The 19,970-nt window shown below is 37.4% G+C and overlaps 2 protein-coding genes across 10 annotated transcripts in view; one reads left to right on the top strand and one right to left on the bottom strand.

Moving 5' to 3' along the window:
- The window catches only part of LOC148860726 (ADP-ribosylation factor GTPase-activating protein AGD12-like), a 102,827-nt gene that overhangs the window by 28,678 nt on the left and 54,179 nt on the right, over nt 1-19,970 (bottom strand). For all 9 annotated transcript variants that reach the window (XM_088986101.1, XM_088986100.1, XM_088986098.1 and 6 more), the window contains one exon: nt 14,012-14,087. In XM_088986101.1, the coding sequence (XP_088842227.1) occupies nt 14,012-14,087 (76 nt within the window). The remainder of the gene's footprint in view (nt 1-14,011; nt 14,088-19,970) is intronic.
- LOC148860727 (uncharacterized) overlaps nt 1-19,970 on the top strand; it is a 79,322-nt gene that overhangs the window by 28,314 nt on the left and 31,038 nt on the right. The gene's annotated exons all lie outside the window — the stretch shown is intronic.

The following is a 19,970-nucleotide window of genomic DNA, read 5'->3' as shown; positions in this document are numbered from 1 at the left end:
ATGGAATTTCTACCTCATCAGCTATGAAATCAAATGATGTGTAGGAACTAGTGGTCTGTCCCATTGGAGGAGGTGCAACTGTAGGTGTGTTCTTTGGGATCTTATACTTTCATATGTCGGGTCTAGGTCAGCCAATAACTTAAAAGCTCTACCTTCTTCTATTTGTTTATCATGCCTCTCCTTATCTCTTGCATTTTCCTAGTCAAGTACAAGATGGTGGTCTAGTTCTTCCATAGTCCTTCTAAGGTTGCAAAATAAGTTGCAATAGACATATCCCCTTGCCTCAAGGCAACAATATCTTGGGTTAGTCTATAAATTCTTGAATTGTTCTGTTAGTGTTGTTCAACCGAATTGAGGAAAGAGAGAAAAGAGAGAGGAAGAATAGTGTCGAACTAAGAAGACTATTCGTCTAACCCAGTCGGCCATATGCTTAAACATGACAAAATAAAGTACAAAGACTAAAATGCCCCTGCATATGTGGAGAAATACAGTTAACACCTTAATTAGGGGGAAAAGACCAAATTACTCCTCTTTAGTCGACTCTAACACTCCCCCTCAAGCTAGAGAGTATATATCATATACTCCCAACTTGTTACATATATAGCTCACTCTTCCCAAGCACAACCCTTTTGTGAACAGATCTTCTCATTGATCACCTGTTCTCACTTGCTCAGTACTTATCTCACCATTGATGACCTTTTCCCTTACAAAGTGGCAATCTACCTCTATGTGTTTAGTTCTCTCATGAAAAACTGGGTTGGATGAGATGTGAATTGCAACCTGGTTGTCACAGTATAGCTTCATAGGTTTGCTTATTGAAAGCCCGATTTCCTACAATAGATTCTTCAACCATACTAGTTCACATGTAGTATGTGCCATGGCCCTGTATTCTGCTTCTACACTGCTCCTTGCTACAACAGTCTACTTCTTGCTCTTCCATGTCACAAGATTTCCTCTCAGGAAGGTGCAATAACCTATAGTGGATATCCTATTTGATATAGAGCCAACCCAGTCTGTGTCAGTGTACCCAACTATTTCAAGATGACCTCTTGGCTTGTATAGTAACCCACGGCCTGGGGTCCCCTTCAAATACCGCACAATTCTGAGAACTGCATCCCAGTGAGGCACCCGAGGATTCTACATAAACTGGCTTACCACACTGACAACAAAAGAGATACCTTCCAGGATTATCAAACAATTCACCCGTGTCACTTCCCAACTTCACATTCAGTTCCATGGGAGTTTCATCTGGTTTTGCACCTAGCAACCCTGTTTCTTCCAACAAGTCAAGAACATATTTCTACTGATAGAGGTTGATGCCTTCCTTTGATCTAGAAACTTCTACACCTAGAAAATATTTCAACTTCCCAAGATATTTTGTTTGGAAGTGATTTTGTAGGAATGTCTTCAATCTATCAATTCCAACTCTATCACTGCCAATTATGACTATGTCATCCACATACACTACTAGCAAGATCTTCCCGGCCACGAAGTCATAGCTAAATACTGAATGGTCAACTTGACATTGTCTCATTCCAAACTCCTTCACCACTTCACTGAATTTTCCAAACAAAGCACAGGGAGACTGTTTGAAACCATAGATCGCCTTCTTGAGCTTACACACCTTACCATCCTCCCCCTGAGCAACAAACCCTGGTGGTTGCTCCACGTAAACTTCCTCTAGAAGATCACCATGGAGAAAGGCATTTTTAATATCAAGCTGAAAGAGAGGCCAATCATGTAGGACAGCTAAGGAAATCAGCACACGTACCGAGCCAATCTTTGCAACTGGAGAAAAGGTTTGGACATAGTCTACACCATAAAGTTGAGAGTACCCTTTTGCAACTAAACGGGCTTTTAGGCATTCCACTCTCCCATCTAGTAGATACTTAACAGTATACACCCACTTACAACCAACAACATGTTTACTTGGGGGAAGATTGGTGAGTTCCCATGTATGATTGTGATGAAGAGCAGAGAGTTCATCTTCCATAGCTTTTCGCCACCCTAGTGAGGTAAGAGCATCTTGAACATCCTTAGGTGCGGATATAAAGGACAACAAGGTAATAAACTCACAATGGGAAGCAAAAAGGTGAGATACAAAAACATAATTGGATATAGGATGTAGCATTCAACTACGTTTACCTTTCCACAATGCAATAGGAAGGTCAAGATCAGAAGGCAGTCCGATTGTGGAAGAGTTGGATCAGCCGCCGGAGTAGAAAGTGGTGGAGGTGTTGGCATCTGTCGATGAGTATACACTTGATGAATTGATGATCTTTTAGTATGCATTGGGGAAGGTGTAGACTCAGGCATAATGGGAACCACTGGGACGGAATTATCAATTGGAAGAGGAAGAGGAACCTTTGTAGAAGGAGAAGTATGGCACTGATTAGAAGAATGTAACATCAGGACACACAAAGGATTTTCGAGTAATAGGGTACCCTTTCTGGGTCCTAGAGTAGCCAAGGAAGATACATTTAATGAAACAAGCATCCAACTTGTCTAGCCTAGGACCAAGATTTTGAACGAAGCACACACACCCGAAGATCCTAGGAGTCAAAGGATATGGAGACAAAGTGGGAAATAAGATAGAGAATGGAAAACGAGCATCAAGAATAAATGAGGGCATGCAATTAATGAGAAAACAAACAGTCAGGACTGCATAACTCCAGAAACGTTTAGGAACATTCATATGATGAAGGAGAGACCGAGCTATTTCAAGTAGGTGTTGGTTCTTCCTCTCAGTCACCCCATTTTGTTGAGGGGTGTGGGCACAAGATGCCTGATGAATAATACCATGTTGGTCCAAGTATTGCTGAAATGAAAAAAGAAAATACTCTCTGTCATTGTTGGAATGAAGAATTTTAAGTGAAACACCAAATTGTGTATGCATTTCAGCATGAAACTTTTGGAAAATGGAAAATAATTCACTACTTTCTTTCATTAAATAAAGTCATGTCATTCTTGAACAATCATCAACAAAGATAACAAAATATTTGTAACCATTATAAAACTCAATTCTGGTTGGACCCCGAACATCTGAATGAACTAAACCAAAAGGACTCAACATACGACTATCAACTCTAGGACTGAAGGAACCCGATGATGTTTCCCATACTAACACGACTCACACTGCAAAGACGACAGATGACACAATGATAGAACAAGAAGCTTGAGAGCTTTAAGAGATGGATGGCCGAGTCTACAATGCCACTGAAGAGGAGTCAAAAAGGTTTGAAGTGCAACCGTAGATCCACCACCGTCAAGATAATAGAATCCGCCAACTTCATGCCATCCACCAATCTTCTTCCCTGTCATTAGATCCTGAAAAACACAAGAGGAAGGATAAAATGTGATAGAACATTTGAGGGATTTGGTTAGTTTACTAACGGACATAAGATTAAAAGGAAACTTGGGAACGTATAAAACAGAAGTCAAAGAAAGAGTCGTGCTAACATTACCAACACCATAGATGGGGGAAGTAGATCCATTGGCAAGGGTAACATCATTTGATGTAGAGGTTGGAGAAAAGGAGGAAAACACACCTGGTGTCCCAGTCATGTGATCAGAGGCCCTATAGGTTTTAGACACCTTCTCCCAAATTTTAGAGGCTGTAGGGAAGTGCTGAACAATCCTTGCTACCCTTGGAGTAATTGAAGCATGCAGCCAGGTTGAGTATTCAGTATCATCCTCTTTGGGTTACTTCTATCCATCTAACCCATAAGTTCCCGGGAAGTAATAAAAAGTTTGGCTGAAACAGACCACTCTCTGAAGTTGTATTTGTCTAACAACACATTGGTGCTTTGCAGACTATGCAGATTTGGGTTTTCAAGGTTTGAGGATCTCCCACCAGTCCTTTTGTCCTTAGAGGATACTTCTCCTGATATTATGGACATATTCTACTTCTAACAGCAACCTACAGGCTACAGCTGTAACCTCAAGGAGAAAGACAACGTTTAAGACCTGTTGGAGCTGTTACTGTACTGAAAAACAGTCAATACCCTGCTGAGATTGATTTTCTGTAATTGCTGAGTCCTTCCCACACTCAATGGATGTTAGAAGAAGCTATACAACTGGATAAAGATTTCCACTGAACTGAAAGCAACCTCTGCACTCAAATCTGTAACTGGATTGGAACACTCCCTGTAATCAGGTCTGGACTGAGAGTAGCTTCTGTAAACAAATCCAACACTTCTGGAAGTCAAACCTGGGCTATAAACACTTTCTGCATTCTGTTCTAACTCCCAGACAACAACTAGGACTGTCCACTCATTCCTCCTTCCTAGATTTGTTCTACACAGATCTCTCTAGTACCCGAATGGCTACTACTACTGCAGAACAACTAACAGGGCATAAACAGTCTGGGGAAACTCTCTTTGGTCCCTACACCCAAAGAGAAACCCTAGACACAGACCTTTCTGTAGTCTACGATCAGTCCTAGGGCTTCTTCACAGTATCCAAGACAAGGAGAGAAAAAAAAGGAATAGAAGAGAGAAAAAAAGGAGAAACTAGGAAGGAGAAAAAGAAGAAGAAGAAGAAGAAGAAGAAGAAGAGAAGAGAAGAGAAGATGAGAGATCAGTGAATGGGCAACAATACTATCTCAGCCGGCCCTAGAAGCTAGCTAATATTTTTATTAACATTAAGATGTTACAGAAAAAGATTAGAATTCCCCTGATTAATGATGGGACATTTAGACAGTACAAAATAAAACAAGCTTAGGCCCAATAACTAAAGGCCCATAACAGACCATAGAACTAACACATAGACTGATAAATAATCACTCAACCCAACACATTCAATGGAGTTTTGAAACCAACACCCAAGAGGGAACCCTGTTCAGGTTTCAAATAAGGAATAAAAGAGGCATCCCATTCAGGTTTCAAAAGTCTTCGCCAGTCTGAAAGGGGGGCTATTTGGGGTTTGTCCTAACAAAAAGGTGAAGAAATCTAAGAAAGTTTTTATGAGAAGTAAAGAGGATCTTGCCCATGCTACTGAAAATTTTACAATGTTATGAAGGGTAATTTGTTTGGTGTTGGTGTTTTTCGTCTGTCTTTTGATTTTGGTGTTTAGGAGATTGGACGAGGTTGGCATTAGTTGATATAGTGTGTAGAGAACATTAATGTGGTCCCCACTGTTATTTACTTGTTTATGATAGCAGTTAATTACAGTTAGTAGTTATTTCAGTTTGGTAGTTTATTATTCGTTTATTATTTCTTTTGCTGCCTATGTAAGCAGTAGGGGTAATTCAGCCCTTTTACTTTACTTTGATTATTAATATAAAAGGATGAGTGGGGTGACAATACTAGTCAATCCACATTCTCTGAATTCTCCTCTTCATGTTCTCCTTCTCTTCTCTCCTTGTTCTCTTTCTCTTTCTCATTCTTTTTCTCGTTTATTACTCATTATACCTAGGACTGATTGCAGTCCTATTTGACTACTTGGTATCAGAGCTAACCTAGGAATTCTCATGTTAGTCTAATCAGGCCGACTACATGAGAACTTCCTAGGGTTGGAAGTTTCAGCAGAGATTAAATCATCGACTGGTTCTTGGAGGTTGCTGGCAGTGTGCAATTGATGCCCAAGGGTTCATAGGGCCTTGGAGAGTGTTCAGCAATCAGGAAGTATCAGAAGAAGGAAAGAAATCTCAGTTTTAGGGTTCAGACCTAGGCTTGAAGGTGACGGATAGACCTTTTTGAGTAAGTTGATACTTGTTCTTGAGATCAAACCTGAAAAGAATTATTTTTTATTAAATTGGGAGGTGCAGTTGCAAGATATTTAGTTCTCTCCTGAGTTTTAGGGTTTCCTTCTTGACCTACGATCAGTTCTAGGATTGAAACCCTAAAAGTATATGACTGTTGCCAATTTTGGATCAGTTTCATCATCCAAGATTGAGTGATTTTGCTGTCTGGAAACTAAAAGAACCTAATTCAATATTTCTGGGTGGTGGCCAAACCTATTTCATCCTTCTAGGTCAAGTGTTAGCAAATTCTGGGTGGTGGCCGAACCTATTTCAGTACAAAAAAAAAAAAAGGTTTTTTGACCTATTTTTTGAGAGGGGCTGTCAACAATGGAGTTTAAGAAACAAGGGGAAGGTTTTTTGGGGGCTGGTGGTTCTGGTAATATGTTTGAGAACACTTTTCAGATCAGCCATGATGGCAATTGGGGGTAGAGGGAAACTGAATTTTTTGTTGGGGGATGTGAAGGAACCAAGGATGACCCAACCTATGCCAAATGGGTTCAAGAGAACTATTTGGTTATGACATGGTTGTGCAACTCCATGCAGCCTCACATCAGCCAAAACTACTTATGGGCAAAAACAGCTAAGGAAATTTGGGACATCATGAAAGAAACTTACTCCCAACCTCTTAATGTTGCTAGGGATTATGAGCTGAAATGTGAAATTAATAACCTTAATCAAGGAGAAAACCAGTCTTAGTCTACTTCTCAACTTTGAAATCCTTGTGGCATGAAATTGATCACCTAGAAACGATTGAGTGGGAGAGTCAGAAGGATGCACAGACTTACAGAAAGCAAGTTGAATGTTGAAACTAATAGGGTGTTTGAATTCCTAACTAGTCTGAATTCTGAATATGATATTGTGAGACAGCAACTTCTCACGAGAGAAAGTGTGACCTTATCACAAGCCTATTCCCTTGTGCACAGTGAAGAGAGTAGGAGAAAGGTCATGTTGTAGCATCAACCTTTTGAATCAGCCTAGGCAGCAGTCAAACCAAAGTTTGGGGGTGATATATAAAGAAGGAAGACAAAAGGGACCTAGTATGTGAACATTGCAAGAAACCTAAGCATACTAAAGACACTTGTTGGAAGTTACATCCACATCTAGTTCCAGCAAAACTCAGAAATGAAAGGGGAAATGCCAATGTGGTTGTTACCACTGATGGTGCAACTTCATCGGGCACAAGAGTTACATCCCTAGACACCTTAGCTGTTGTCCGGGCTGCTCTGACTCAGTTGGAGAGTGAAGTTGTTAATTCAGCACCATTATCTCAGCCATCAGTCACAACAGCTGCTCCTCCTACCTCAACATTTTTTCATTCAGGTACACAGGCCTCAGCTTATCATGCCTCAGCCCTAGATAACACTAAACCTTGTTGGGTGATAGATTGAGGTGCACCTGATCATATGACTGGCTTGTCCTCATTGTTTACTACCTATCACCTATCACTCTGGCAGAGACAAAGTGTCTATTGCTGATGGCTCTCTTGTTCCCATTTTTGGTAAGGGAGACATCAAATTGTCTAATGCCATTTCTTTCTGGTAAGGGAGACATCATATGACTGGCTTTCAGTCAGTAGCATCACTAAAACCCAAAATTGTTCAGTAACCTTTTTTCTTGATCGATGTGTTTTTCAGGATCTGGAGACAAGGAAGGTGATTGGGATTGGCCGTGAGACGAATGGAATCCACCTACTTGGAGGGAGCTCACATGGGGAAGATAGTGAAGTTGGGAGGTCTTTTGTTTCTCAATCTGTTAGTCAAGTTATGCTTTGGCATAACCGGTTAGGTTACTTATCTTTTAGGTCTTTGAAAAGCTTGTTTCCTAGTTTTTTTGAGTCTATCAAGATGTCCAATTTAAAATGTGAAAGTTGTGAACTTGCAAAGCATTGTAAACCAACCTATCCTTTGAGTAATAAAAGAAGTAATATTCCTTTTGAAACTGTGCATACCGATGTTTGGGGACCTTATCATATTACTACTATGGGGATCCTATAGATATTTCTTTTGTTTGTTGATGACTATACTTGTTTTTCATGGGTGTACCTTATGCGTTCTCGAGATGAGGTTCCTACCCTAACCTGGATCTTTTATCAGATGATTTTAACCCAGTTTGGGATCAAAATCAAAATTTTCAGATCCGATAATGTGAAAGAGTATTTTCCAAAACCATTAGCCTCATATTTCCTTAACCATGGGATTATCCATTAGAGTACTTGTCCTCATACACCTTAGCAAAATGGGGTGGCTAAGAGGAAGAATAGACACATACTGGAAGAATAGAGTATTTTGCAAAACCATTAGCCTCATATTTCCTTATGTTTAACTCCAATGTGCCTATACGTTTCTAGGGGGATGCCATTCATACAGCTATATATCTCATCAACCGACTTCCTTCACAGGTTCTAAACATGAAAACTCCATTCACCCTTTTATATCCTGATAAAGAGTTGTTGACCATTCCTCTTAAAACTTTTTGTTGTATTTGCTTTGTTCAAACCCTTGGACCTCATCGTTCCAAATTTGATCCTAAAGCCTCAAAATGCATTTTCCTTGGTTATGCACAAACTCAAAAGGGATATTGCTACTATGAACCTACTTCTAGGAAGAGGTTTACTACTATGGATGCCTCTTTCTTTGAGCATGTACCCTATTATCCTAGGGTTTCTCCTCATGGGGAGAGTAGTGAGGTCGGGATTCATCCTAGGGTTTCTTCTCAAGGAGAGAGTAATGAGGTGGAGGTTCGTTCATCGAAAATTCCATTACCTGTCCCAATCACTGAAGGGGAGTGTAGTGACGAGGGCTGTTAGAGGTGCCAGGATTTAAGAGTTTATCACAAACAGTGGAGGCAAGTTGATTTCAGTCATCAGCAGTCCAGGCCAGCCCAATTCCTTCTACGAATCCAGATCCAGGTACCACAGTTCCTTCATCTCCCATTACAGACAAGTTACCTTCCATTGTTGAGCCTTCACCTCCATTGGATGACCTTGACCTTCTCATTGCAGTCCGTAAAGGAAAACGCCGGTGTACCTCACCTACAACTTACTGTATTTTCCAGTTCTTGTTATATGACCATTTTCTTCATCTTACAAGACCTTTTTGGCATCCATTGCTGCTATTCCCATTCCCAGAACAGTGTAGGAAGAATAATGCATGGGAGCTAGTTGATCAACCTAAAGGGAAGAAACCAGTTGGATGTAGATGGGTGTTTATTGCAAAGTATAATGCTGATAGTTCCGTTGAAAGGTATAAGGCTAGATTAGTTGCAAAGGGATTTACTCAGACATATGGCATAGACTACTTGGAGACTTTTGCACCAGTAGCCAAGATGAACACTATTAGAGTTCTATTATCTCTTGTAGCTAGTTACTCATCGCCTTTGTTTCAGATGGATGTTAAAAATGCCTTCCTCAATGGAGATTTGCAAGAAGAAGTGTACATGCAGTTGCCTCCTGGATTTTATCGTGCAGAAATAAGAAAGATGATTTTCCGACTGAATAAGGCCTTCTATGGATTGAAACATTCTACCAGAGCGTGCTTTGATAGATTTAGACAAGCTCTTGAAAATTTTGGTTATGTGCAAGCCCAGTCAAATCACACTCTTTTTATTAAGAAAGTGGATTATTCCTTAACATTGCTTGCTATATATGTGGATGATATTGTAGTGACAGGGAGTGATACCCGTGAGATTGAGTCTCTTAAGCAACTTCTTCATCAAGAGTTTGAGGTCAAAGACCTGGGAGAGCTACGGTATTTCTTGGGTATTGGGGTAGCTCGGTCTAAGCATGGGATTTTTGTTTCCTAAAGAAAGTATGTTCTTGATTTATTGGAAGAAAGAAGGAAGTTGGGTGTTAAACCTACTAACACACCTATTGAACAAAATCACAAGATCAGTGCAGAAGGTGGGGAGCCTCTTGAAGATAAAGTTATGTTACAACGGCTAGTTGGAAAACTTCTCTATCTTTGTCTCGCACAACCAAACATCAGTTATGTAGTCAGTGTTGTCAACCAGTATATGCACTCTCCTAGAACTACTCATGTACTTGCAATTGAGAGGATACTAGCATATTTGAAGAGGTGTCCAGGCAAAGGTATACTATTCAAGGATAATGGTAACATGAAAATAGAAGTTTACACAGATGCTGATTGGGCTGGGTGTGTTGATGATAAGAGGTCTACCTCTGGATATTGTGCTTTTGTAGGAGGTAATCTTGTTTCTTGGAGGAGTAAGAAACAAAATGTTGTTGCTCGCTCCAGTGCTGAAGTTGAACATATGTCATGGAAAATGGTGGGGCTGAAGTACTATGGTTGAAATCCCTATTTGAGGAGTTGAGTATTACTTATTAGAAGCCCCTAATGCTGTATTGTGACAATCAGGTTGCTACTAATATAGCCCATAATCCGATACAACATGACAGAACTAAGCATATTGAAGTGGACCAACACTTTATCAGAGAAAGAGTTGCTTCTCAAGAAGTGTGTCTTCTATATATCACCTTCAACATGCAACTTGCAGACCTTCTCACTAAGGTAATTTCAAAGACAAAGTTAGAAGCAAATCTATGCAAGTTGGGAATGACAAACATCTATTCCCAACTTGAGGGGGTGTGTAGAGAACATTAATGTGGTCCCCACTGTTACTTGTTTATGATAGTAGTTAGTTACAGTTAGTTATTTCAGTTTGGTAGTTTATTATTTCTTTTTCCGTCTATGTAAGCAGTAGGGGTAATTCATCCCTTTTACTTTTATTTTGATTATTAATATAAAAGGATGGGTGGGGCGACAATACTAGTCAATTCACATTCTCTGAATTCTCCTCTTCGTGTTCTCCTCTTCTTCTCTCCTTTTCTCCTTTTCTTTTTCTTTCTCATTCTTTTTCTTGTTTATTACTCATTATACCTAGGACTGATTGCAGTCCTATTCGACTACTTAGTGATTTGTCATGTAGTTGAAAGGTTGAAGATCAGTTTTTGTTTGTTTGACTTGTGATTCAAATGGAAAATCAAATTTTATTTGTTTGTTTTATGATCATGAGGATTGGGTGTGGTGCTTTGGTTGGAAGGGAGTTTTGTTGTTTTTCTTCTCTTAAGTGATTCCTTCTCACGTTTCTTTATTCTTTAATTTAAAGGAAGAAAATAAGAATGTTCCAACCAATTCCTAGGTCTGTCCAAAAGTAAAAATTTTTAACCTATTTCCTACAAAAAAAGTCTCAAATAATTCTAAATTTCATCTTCTGAACATGACATTTGCACCAAAAGACTCCACAAATCAATAGCTTTCACCTCGTATAATCCTTCTCATTATCCAAGGTAGAGTTAACTGATATAACTGCTAATGTCCTTAGTCCATACAAATGACATCAGCATGCTAATAGTGATAAAGAGGAGCCAAATCATCAAGATAATGCTCTAAAGCAAAGGTGTTCTTTTTTTTTTTTGAGAAGGTAAGGTAATTTTTTTTGGCAAGATAATGCTCTAAAGCGAAGGAGTTTTTTTTTTTTTTTGGAAAAGGTAAGGTAATTTTATTAGGCATCTTAAAGATACAAACAGAAACCTGCCAAGGACAGGGCAGGACTGGAGTCGCCCCCCATTACAAACACGAAATCGACTGAGAACTCAACAATTGAAAAATATTTAAATGTTTGAATTCTGGAGTGACAGAAATCCAGGACATCAATTTTCTGACTGCCACCTGCCCCATCTCCTCTATGGACTTTTCACTTTTTGATTAAAGATTCTGTTGTTTCTCTCAGACCAGATTGCCCAGAGAACGGCAGCAGGGATAGTACTCCAGACTAGCTTCCCTTTTTTTCTTCAGATTTCTGATCTTCCAGCTGCAGAACAGATCCTTCACAGATTTTGGCATGACCCAACAAACCCCCACAGCCTGTAGGAAATGGTCCCACACCTGGGCAGCAATCAGACAGTGAATACAAATATGATCAGTAGTTTCTGGGTGTGATTCACACAGAGAACAAGAGTTATTAGAAATCTGCAAACCTCTTATTTCTAGGTAGGTTCTGGACAGGAATTTATTCAAAGCCATAGTCCAGACAAGGAAGTTCACTTTTGAGGGACTAATTTAGTTCCAAATCTGCTTAGAAGGAAAAGCCCCCACTGCAGCTCTGCTACTGAGTTTTCTAGCCATTGATTTTACTGAGAAGTTGCCCTCTCTAGACCAATTCCATGCCCACTGATCGTCCTGAATGCAGTCAATATTCTGAGTTTGTAAAGTTTCCAGCAATCTCATAACTTCCTCCAATTCCCAATCAAAAAGACTTCTGAACTGTGGAGCCCAGATCACCTCATTACCCGAGATGGTGTAAGAGTTAGCAATTGAAGCATTCTGACTGGTGGCACACCGATAAAGAAGAGGAAAACCTTCAGCCAATGGGTAATCCAAGCACCAAGGATCCTTCCAGAATTTATTCTGTCTCCTCTGCCTATATTGAAGCTTAAATCCTCTCTAAACATGAGAAAACATCTCAATATACCTTTCAATAAAGAACAGCCCCAATTAGGAAGTGTATCTCCTGATCTCCAGTTTCCCAACTCTACCCCAAACTTGGTGGCTATCAGGTTTCTCCACCAAGCTCCCCTTTCTGTGGAAAATCTCCATATCCATTTACTAAGAAGAAACAAATTAGTCACCTTAATTTTCCTTAAACCCAGTCCCCCTTCTTCCATAGGAAGACAGATTTGCTCCCAGTTGACAAGATGAATCTTCTTTTCTTCCTCCCAACCCCTCCACAAGAAATTCTTTTGGAGTGTCTCCAGTCTCTTTGTCACTTTTGCTAGGACAGGCAAAAGGGAAAGGAAATATGCGTTAAGATTAGTTGAAGAGAGAAGAAGAATGGTAGAATGGGGTTAGGACTTTGTCCGGTGACCCTCCCAAATAATATTTTATTTGTTATGGTAAAAGGACAAAAGGTCATAAATGCACATACGTAGTATGTAATACCCACATTCGTCCAAATACAAAAGAAACTCCAATAATACCCTTCACACATCTACATCTCTACAACTAAGAATAGTAAATTAAAAAACATATTCCCAAGACACTAAAAAAACTTGAAAATAAATTCAAATGCTCATAAAGAAACCAGTATCTCTATCACCTAAAAATGTAGAAATTGGAAAACTCATTTATTTCTCCATGGATTTTTTTTTCATTAATTGTGCTTCTGTGTCACTAAATTTCTCCCAAATTTTAGTTATCTTCAAATGCACCCAATGTGCAAATGTGCATTTTTCTCAATATGTATAAGGTATCTCTCGATAAGACAAGGAAAAACCAACCAAATAACAAACACAAAACTTTTACTCAATCCAAGTTTCTTCAGGATAGTTTTTTTAATGGATAACTGAATTTTTAAAAAAAAATAAGAAAATTGTACATTCCAGTAGCCCAGAAATTCCTTGCTTAGTGTTTCGACTGCTGCTACAGTATCCCGAACCAGCAAGAGGAAGAAGAAGAGGAAGAAGAAGAGAAGAAGAAGAAGGAAAAGAAGGGACTGTTGAATCTGATTGGTAAACCCTATCAGTCGACCCCTTAATAGTAATTAGTCTCTAATAATTTCTACAAAGACTAAACTGCCCTTACTTAAGTGTGGGGCAGAGTGTCTCTAATAAAACTGCCACATAAGCATACAACTTAACAAAGATAAGATGACTAAACTACCCTTATTTGGCTCACTTTAACACTTAGAAAGTGGTTCTGCAAAGCAGTAGCTGACCCTTTTATCCATTGGACTGCGGCTTCTAATCCCTTGACAGAGATTTTATCTCTTCCACTACGGACATATACTCCCATAATCCTTAGTTGTTTGTTACCAGCCAGCGCACCACTACATTTGACAGTATGGTGTTTTTTCCTTCATAGTCATTTTATGGGCAATTGCCATCTAAAAAGAAGAATGAAAAGAATCAAATCGCTGAAAGCTTATAGAACGATGGACAAGCTGATTTTTTTTTTTTATTTTACTAGTCAAAATTGAATATGGAATAAAACAAATGTGGGTTACCACATTTTGCAACTGCTCCTATGCCTATCCTATTTATTTATTAATTTGTCAATAGGCTAGTACATCTTCTATGCCCATCCCAATTATATTGGGCAATTGCTATCCTTCTCTTCTCTGCAGTTGGTAAGTCTCCATATAAAGGACTCAAAGATTAGATTTCCATACCACGAAAAACTTTTCTGTGGAAAAGAAATGAAAATGACATTTAACCGTATCATAATTTAACTGAGAAATACCCATAATAAATACCTTTGAGATATGTGTACCAAGACTTCTGTGTGCACCACAACACTTCAAGCATATAAATACTCCAATATTTGCTGACCTGAAAAGGTATTTTAAAAGATTCTTTAACACATTTTTATCAAATATAAGAAACTTTATTACAGCATTTTCCAGATGACAAGTCAAATGGACATATACATCCAAACTACTAAATATGCTTCTACAGGATGATTCATAAAGTGGAAGGAAAGAACAATTAATAAAATGGTAAACAGGTTATACCCTGCAGAATGTATTTCTATAGAAGGTAACCTTGTATAATGTGTCGGTAGCATTATTGCAACTCGTCCAATACATATTGGGTAAACCACTTAAATATACTCTTCTTGGTGTCCCCACTTAACACAAATAGCCCGTTAGTGAAACATTTGGGACCATTTACACATGATAAGTGATCGATCATACATTTTATCACAAACCTGATTTTTCCACCTATGGTTACCCTGCTCACAGTATTGCAGATAATGCTATAGAGAGAGAGACGGACCAAACAGAAAGACAGAGAGCTCTGTTTTATTTTGTTTTATTTTTTCTTTTTCTTTTACAAGGAGAAGAGGGTTCAGAGAAGAGACAGGGGAGATGCTAAGGAATGAATAATAATAGAGGATTATTCATTTTCTATGAATTTATTTAGAGGTGAATGATCTGATCTTCATTTGTGTTTGAGAATAAGAAGAGAGACGAGGATCGTTTGTTTACTCGAATAGGTGATTGGATGGTACCTCCTTCCATTGTTTACAGTTTGCAATGGTATGAAAACTTTTGGCCTTTACCTGTTTTCCCATAAAGTCCACTGCACACATTTTTCTTATTTAAATTGTCATCATTGAATAATTTAATTTGATGGAAGTTTTGCTTGGTTTTGGTGGTGCCAGAAGGAACAACCATGTCCATTCCTCACATGACAGTTTAATTCCTATGTCACAATCATTTAACTTTTAAGTTTTTCTTTGGATTTTTTTTCCAATGATTTAATTCCTAATTTGAAATCATTCAACTTTTAAGAATTTTTCCCATTTCATCAAATTTTCGTTTGTGAGTATTTCACACAGGCTGTTGTGTTCCTGTTATGGCTGCGGCATGTTGTAAGGTATAACATAGTTGTCAAGGCATCGAAAAGACCCCCCATTTCAACTAGTGTTGTGCATCTTTATTCTTCTTAATACAATAGATTTTTATTAAAAATAAAGAGAAAATGAAATCCCCCTTCATCTTCCTTCTTCCTCTAAACCCCCCTCCTCTTAAGGAGGCTTACCCCTCTTACATTCTGAACTACATCTCATGCCTCTAGGTGGTCGAAACCTCGCATCACGCCTCCACGTTTTAAAAAATTGCTCTCTCCTTCAATAACTCATGTCATTATCTCTCTCTTCAATTCATTACTCCATTAAATTTCATAATAGATTTATCTAATCTATATCTAATGTGTATAATTATAATTTAACTCAATTATAATTTCTTAGAATTCATTTTTATTGATAATTATAATTTAATATAAATTTATCTATATCTATATCCATTTCAATTTAACTATAATATTATACACATTAGATATATTTATATTAAATTATAATTATCAATAAAAAATAATTTCATTGAAATGGAGATATTCAATGATATATTGTTAGGCTAAATCTATCTACTTCAATTTAAAAGATAAATATTATTTAATTCACTCAACAAATAAAACCGGTGTTTTAAAATTTGACTTGGAGGCTGAATAGTTTTGCCTCTAGGTCACAAGTCAACGGTTCAACTATCCAGGTTGGACAAATCAAACCATGAAACATCACCCATCTATATATGTATAAAATGATATAGTTACATTTTGTGTGTTTATTATTTTAAGTTCAATTCATACTTTTTATTTTAGTTTTTAATTTTTTATAAATGAAAAAGCCAGAAATTGAAATTTAAAACCATAAAATAAGTTTCTTTTTGTATGGGGCTGCAAAGATTGTGAAAAGTTACTCAAAATAAAAGGTCACCTCAATAAGACAACTAAGCACAAAGTTAAGTCCTCTAGAAGTTTTTAATACATTGTATATTGTAACCCATGACCCAATGATTACATCAAAAGGATCAATGGTTGAATGGATTTTGACCAAATCAATGTTTTTTGACAAAATAATAGCTTTTAGGAAACCTAGAAATAGAAAGAGGTCGAGTGATGGTTCGAATGGTTCAACCATCTAAGTCAAGGATGAGTTGAAAGCATTGAATAAAACATCATAAAAAGTATAAACCATTTATGTTCCATTTGAAATAATAAAAATTAATTAACCATAGTAAAAAAATAATTTATTAAATTACTTAAATAAGATAAAATTAATTATTAATTATTATTATTATTGATAAAAATAAAATAAAAAATTAATTAATAAAAAGTAATAAGATAAATGGGAAATTAATAATCCATCTAAAATTAATATAAAACTAATACAAAATTATCTAACAATAATTAGTTTTATAAATAATTTTTACTAACAAACTTAAATTCCATTGAAAAATAAAAACTTATATAATTAGTTAAATTTAATAAGGATTAATAAAAAAATTAATAAGGTTAATTTTATTAAACTTAAATATAGTTTAATTAATTCAAAATCAACTTAAATTCTATTTAAAATGGGGAAAATTATATAAACCTCCTTGGATTTTCTAACAATCCTAACCTCCCCTCTATATGTTTTGACCTTAACAAAAGCCTCCCATATTGTTTTGAAATAAGGTGCAGATACTTTCCTTCCGTTAACACTTGAAATATAAATGTTGATGTAATGTATTAGTTTTCTTTAAATACCAAATTTACCCATAACCATCTTTATTTCAAAATAATTACAAACAAAAAAAATATTTTGGTAAAATAAAATTTACCTAAAAATAATACAAAAAATAAATACCAACCATAAAATTTTAAAAATTAATAAAAAAATATAATACAGATTTATCTAGAGCAACTTGAATTGTGGTCGCTAATAAACTAGACATAACCCAATAAAATGCTTAAAATGGATTTAGATGAACACCTTTTAATTGAAAATGTCATAAAGATCCTTCCTCAATTCTTCTGAATAAAACTCATGCATCGCACAAGTCTCAACTAGTATTTTTATTTTCAGCATCTCCTAAAGCGTATTTCTTGTCTAAGGTATTACAAATTTTAAAACCATATACATACCTGTAGTAAACATTGTATATTTCATTTCACAAACCATTCAGTATATAATTTTTGCAAAGATTATCAGCCTACGATGAAGGCCCAACAATAGTAGAATGGGTTGGTTCCTACTTGTCAGCATGGACAACCCAAGGATTCAGTTGAATTAAAGCAAAAGCCACCCCTATTTGTTCAGAAGTAAGCAATATGTGTTGTCTCCATTTCTTAAAGTTAGAACCATTAAATGGTTCAATTCTAAAAGAGTCCAAAACTGTAGACATTACCTAGTTCTCCATGACAAAACTGTAGAATGGGTTGGTTCCTCCTTGTCAGCATGGACAACCCAAGGTTTCAGTTGAATTAAAGCAAAAGCCACCCCTATTTGTTCTGAAGTAAGCAATATGTGTTGTCTCCATTTCTTAAAGTCAGAACCATTGAATGGTTCAATTCTAAAAGAGTCCAAAACTGTAGACAATACCTAGTTCTCCATGACAAAACTTTCTCTTTCTCTTTCCCTTTCTCTTTCTCTTTCTCTTTCTTGACCCTTTCTCCTCTCTTGCTATATTCCTCTCTTTCTGTCTTATGATAGTTTATTTCAGCCCTACTACATCAGTTTTGGTATCATAGCTAATAATTAGTCACCATCTTCTCACAAAGTGACCGATTTTATAGGCCTAAGGTATCTTCTAAACAATCTCATGGATCTATAATCAATGATGATCAGATTTTTGAACCATATTGTAGAGAGACTGGGCCAAATGGGCCCTAGCCCATTAGTGCCTTTCTTATTAGTTCTTTCTTGTTATGTTTTTCTTGTTGGGCTTTTCTTTATGGGCCTTTAGCTCTTGTTTATGTTTTCTAAGTATATTGCTGATGTGGACGCCTACTTAAGGGTAGTCTTGTAAATTATGTAACTTAAGTAAGTTTAATAAAAGATTAGTGGGGAAAAAGAGGAGATTATCGAACTCCTCTGTTCTTTCTCCTTTCTTTCTCCTTTCTTCTCCTTTCTTCTCCATTCTTCCTCCTTCGTGTTGTCTTCCTCTTCTTCTCTACTTCTTTTGCTTGAATCTTAATTTTTTCTACTAAATTTATTGGTTTGAATCACATCTTGGTATCAGAGCAGGTCTCCCTTCATCTTTCTTCTTTTTCTTTTCTTTTCCCATACACTTTTTTCTAACTGAAAGGTGTATGGAGAGATAAATTGCTGATCATTCAGAGAGCTTGTTTGCCTAATTGGCAGAGGGTTTGTAGAGTCAAAATCTGGCTGCAGATTGCCAAGAAAGTGGGACTGCAGAATTTTTTTCCCAAAACCCTAGCCGACTAGAGAGTTTCCAGTTGCAGGTTGAAGAGACTATTTGGGTTTGGCGCTCAAGGCTTGGAGGGTTCCTTTTTATCTCCAAAAGTGGGCGGCTGCGGTTGAAAGTGGTTTGGATTGCTCTAGTTTGAGCAGCTACCTCTTCTCTCTTTCTTCCCAAAGGCCAAGTATAGTGAAACCCTAGTTTCGGGATTTTAAGTGCTTGACTGACCTTAGTTAGGTCTATAAAGGTTGATGTAAAGAGACTGGGCCGAATGGGCCCTAACAACCTCTCTTGTAATATCTTTTATTTTATGTTGATGGGCCAAACTTAATGGGCCTGTTATTTATTCTTGTTTTATTTTTCTTTATGTAACTGCCAAGCTGGCCGCCCACTTAAGGGCATTCTTGTCATCATGAAATTTTTAGATCTTAATAAAATAGGGTTAGAGGAGAATGGAGAATTATTCGACTCCTTCTCTTCGCCATCTTCTTCTCTTGTACAGTTATTTAGACTTGTTTTTATTCTGGTAATCACTAAATTTAATCTTGATATTAAAGGACTGATTTACATCTTGGTATCAGAGCGGGTTTAGTTCCTTTTCCTTCTTTTTCTCTGTTCCTATACACTCTAAAATGAAGAGAGTGTATGGAGAGATAGGTTCTCTATAGTATAGAGAATCACTTGCCTAGTTGGTAGAAGGGTTTGGAGAGTTTAGGTTCTTGCTAGATTTTGCCAAGAAGTGATGTTGTTCTGCTGCTGCCCGAAACCCTAGCACACTAGAGATTTTCGAGGTTACCAGGAAAGGTGAAGCTCGGGTGTGGCGCTCTGTGCTTGGAAGGTGTCTTGTGACTGCTAAAGGAGGGCGGTTCAGGTTTGGAAGAGTTTGGGTTAGTCTGGTAGGTGCGATAGCATCTTCTCTCTTCCTCCCATCTGCTGGACGGAGTAAAACCCTAGTTTTTCAAGCACCCGAGTTCTGGTTTGACTTCAAGTAAGTTTACATAGTCAAAATTTATGTTCTTTGATTTCCGTTTGATTAATGGAGACATACGGAAGTGAGTTAGTTGAAAACAACCCTCTTGAAGTATAGAACTGCTTGAGATTAGATGCAAAACCAGAAAATGAACAAGAGAAGATTAAGAAGTTGAGAGAGAGGGAGAGTTGGCGGCTATGAGAGAGTTAGAGAAGAGAGGTTCAAACTAGACCTCCCTCTAAATCATTTTATTAAGTTAATCTTTGAAATATTATAGAGAGGCCCTTGGATTGGCAAGAAATTACAAAATAGAGTATATAAGAGTATGGGCCCAGAATAAGGCCCATTACAGAGAAAATAAACATAACATAAAATGACAGCCTATGGGCCATTCGGCCCATCTCCTCTATACTCCCCCTCAAGCTGAGCATAGATGTTAATCATGCCAAGCTTGCCAGTGTCATGTTGAAGCCTTGCTATGGAAATACCCTTGGT

The sequence above is a fragment of the Nelumbo lutea genome, chromosome 4, assembly GCF_056320005.1.
Source record: "Nelumbo lutea isolate HS-2025 chromosome 4, American lotus-T2T, whole genome shotgun sequence".
Lineage (NCBI taxonomy): Eukaryota > Viridiplantae > Streptophyta > Magnoliopsida > Proteales > Nelumbonaceae > Nelumbo > Nelumbo lutea.
Note: the sequence above shows the minus strand (reverse complement) of the source record. Positions and strands in the feature narration are given on the sequence as shown.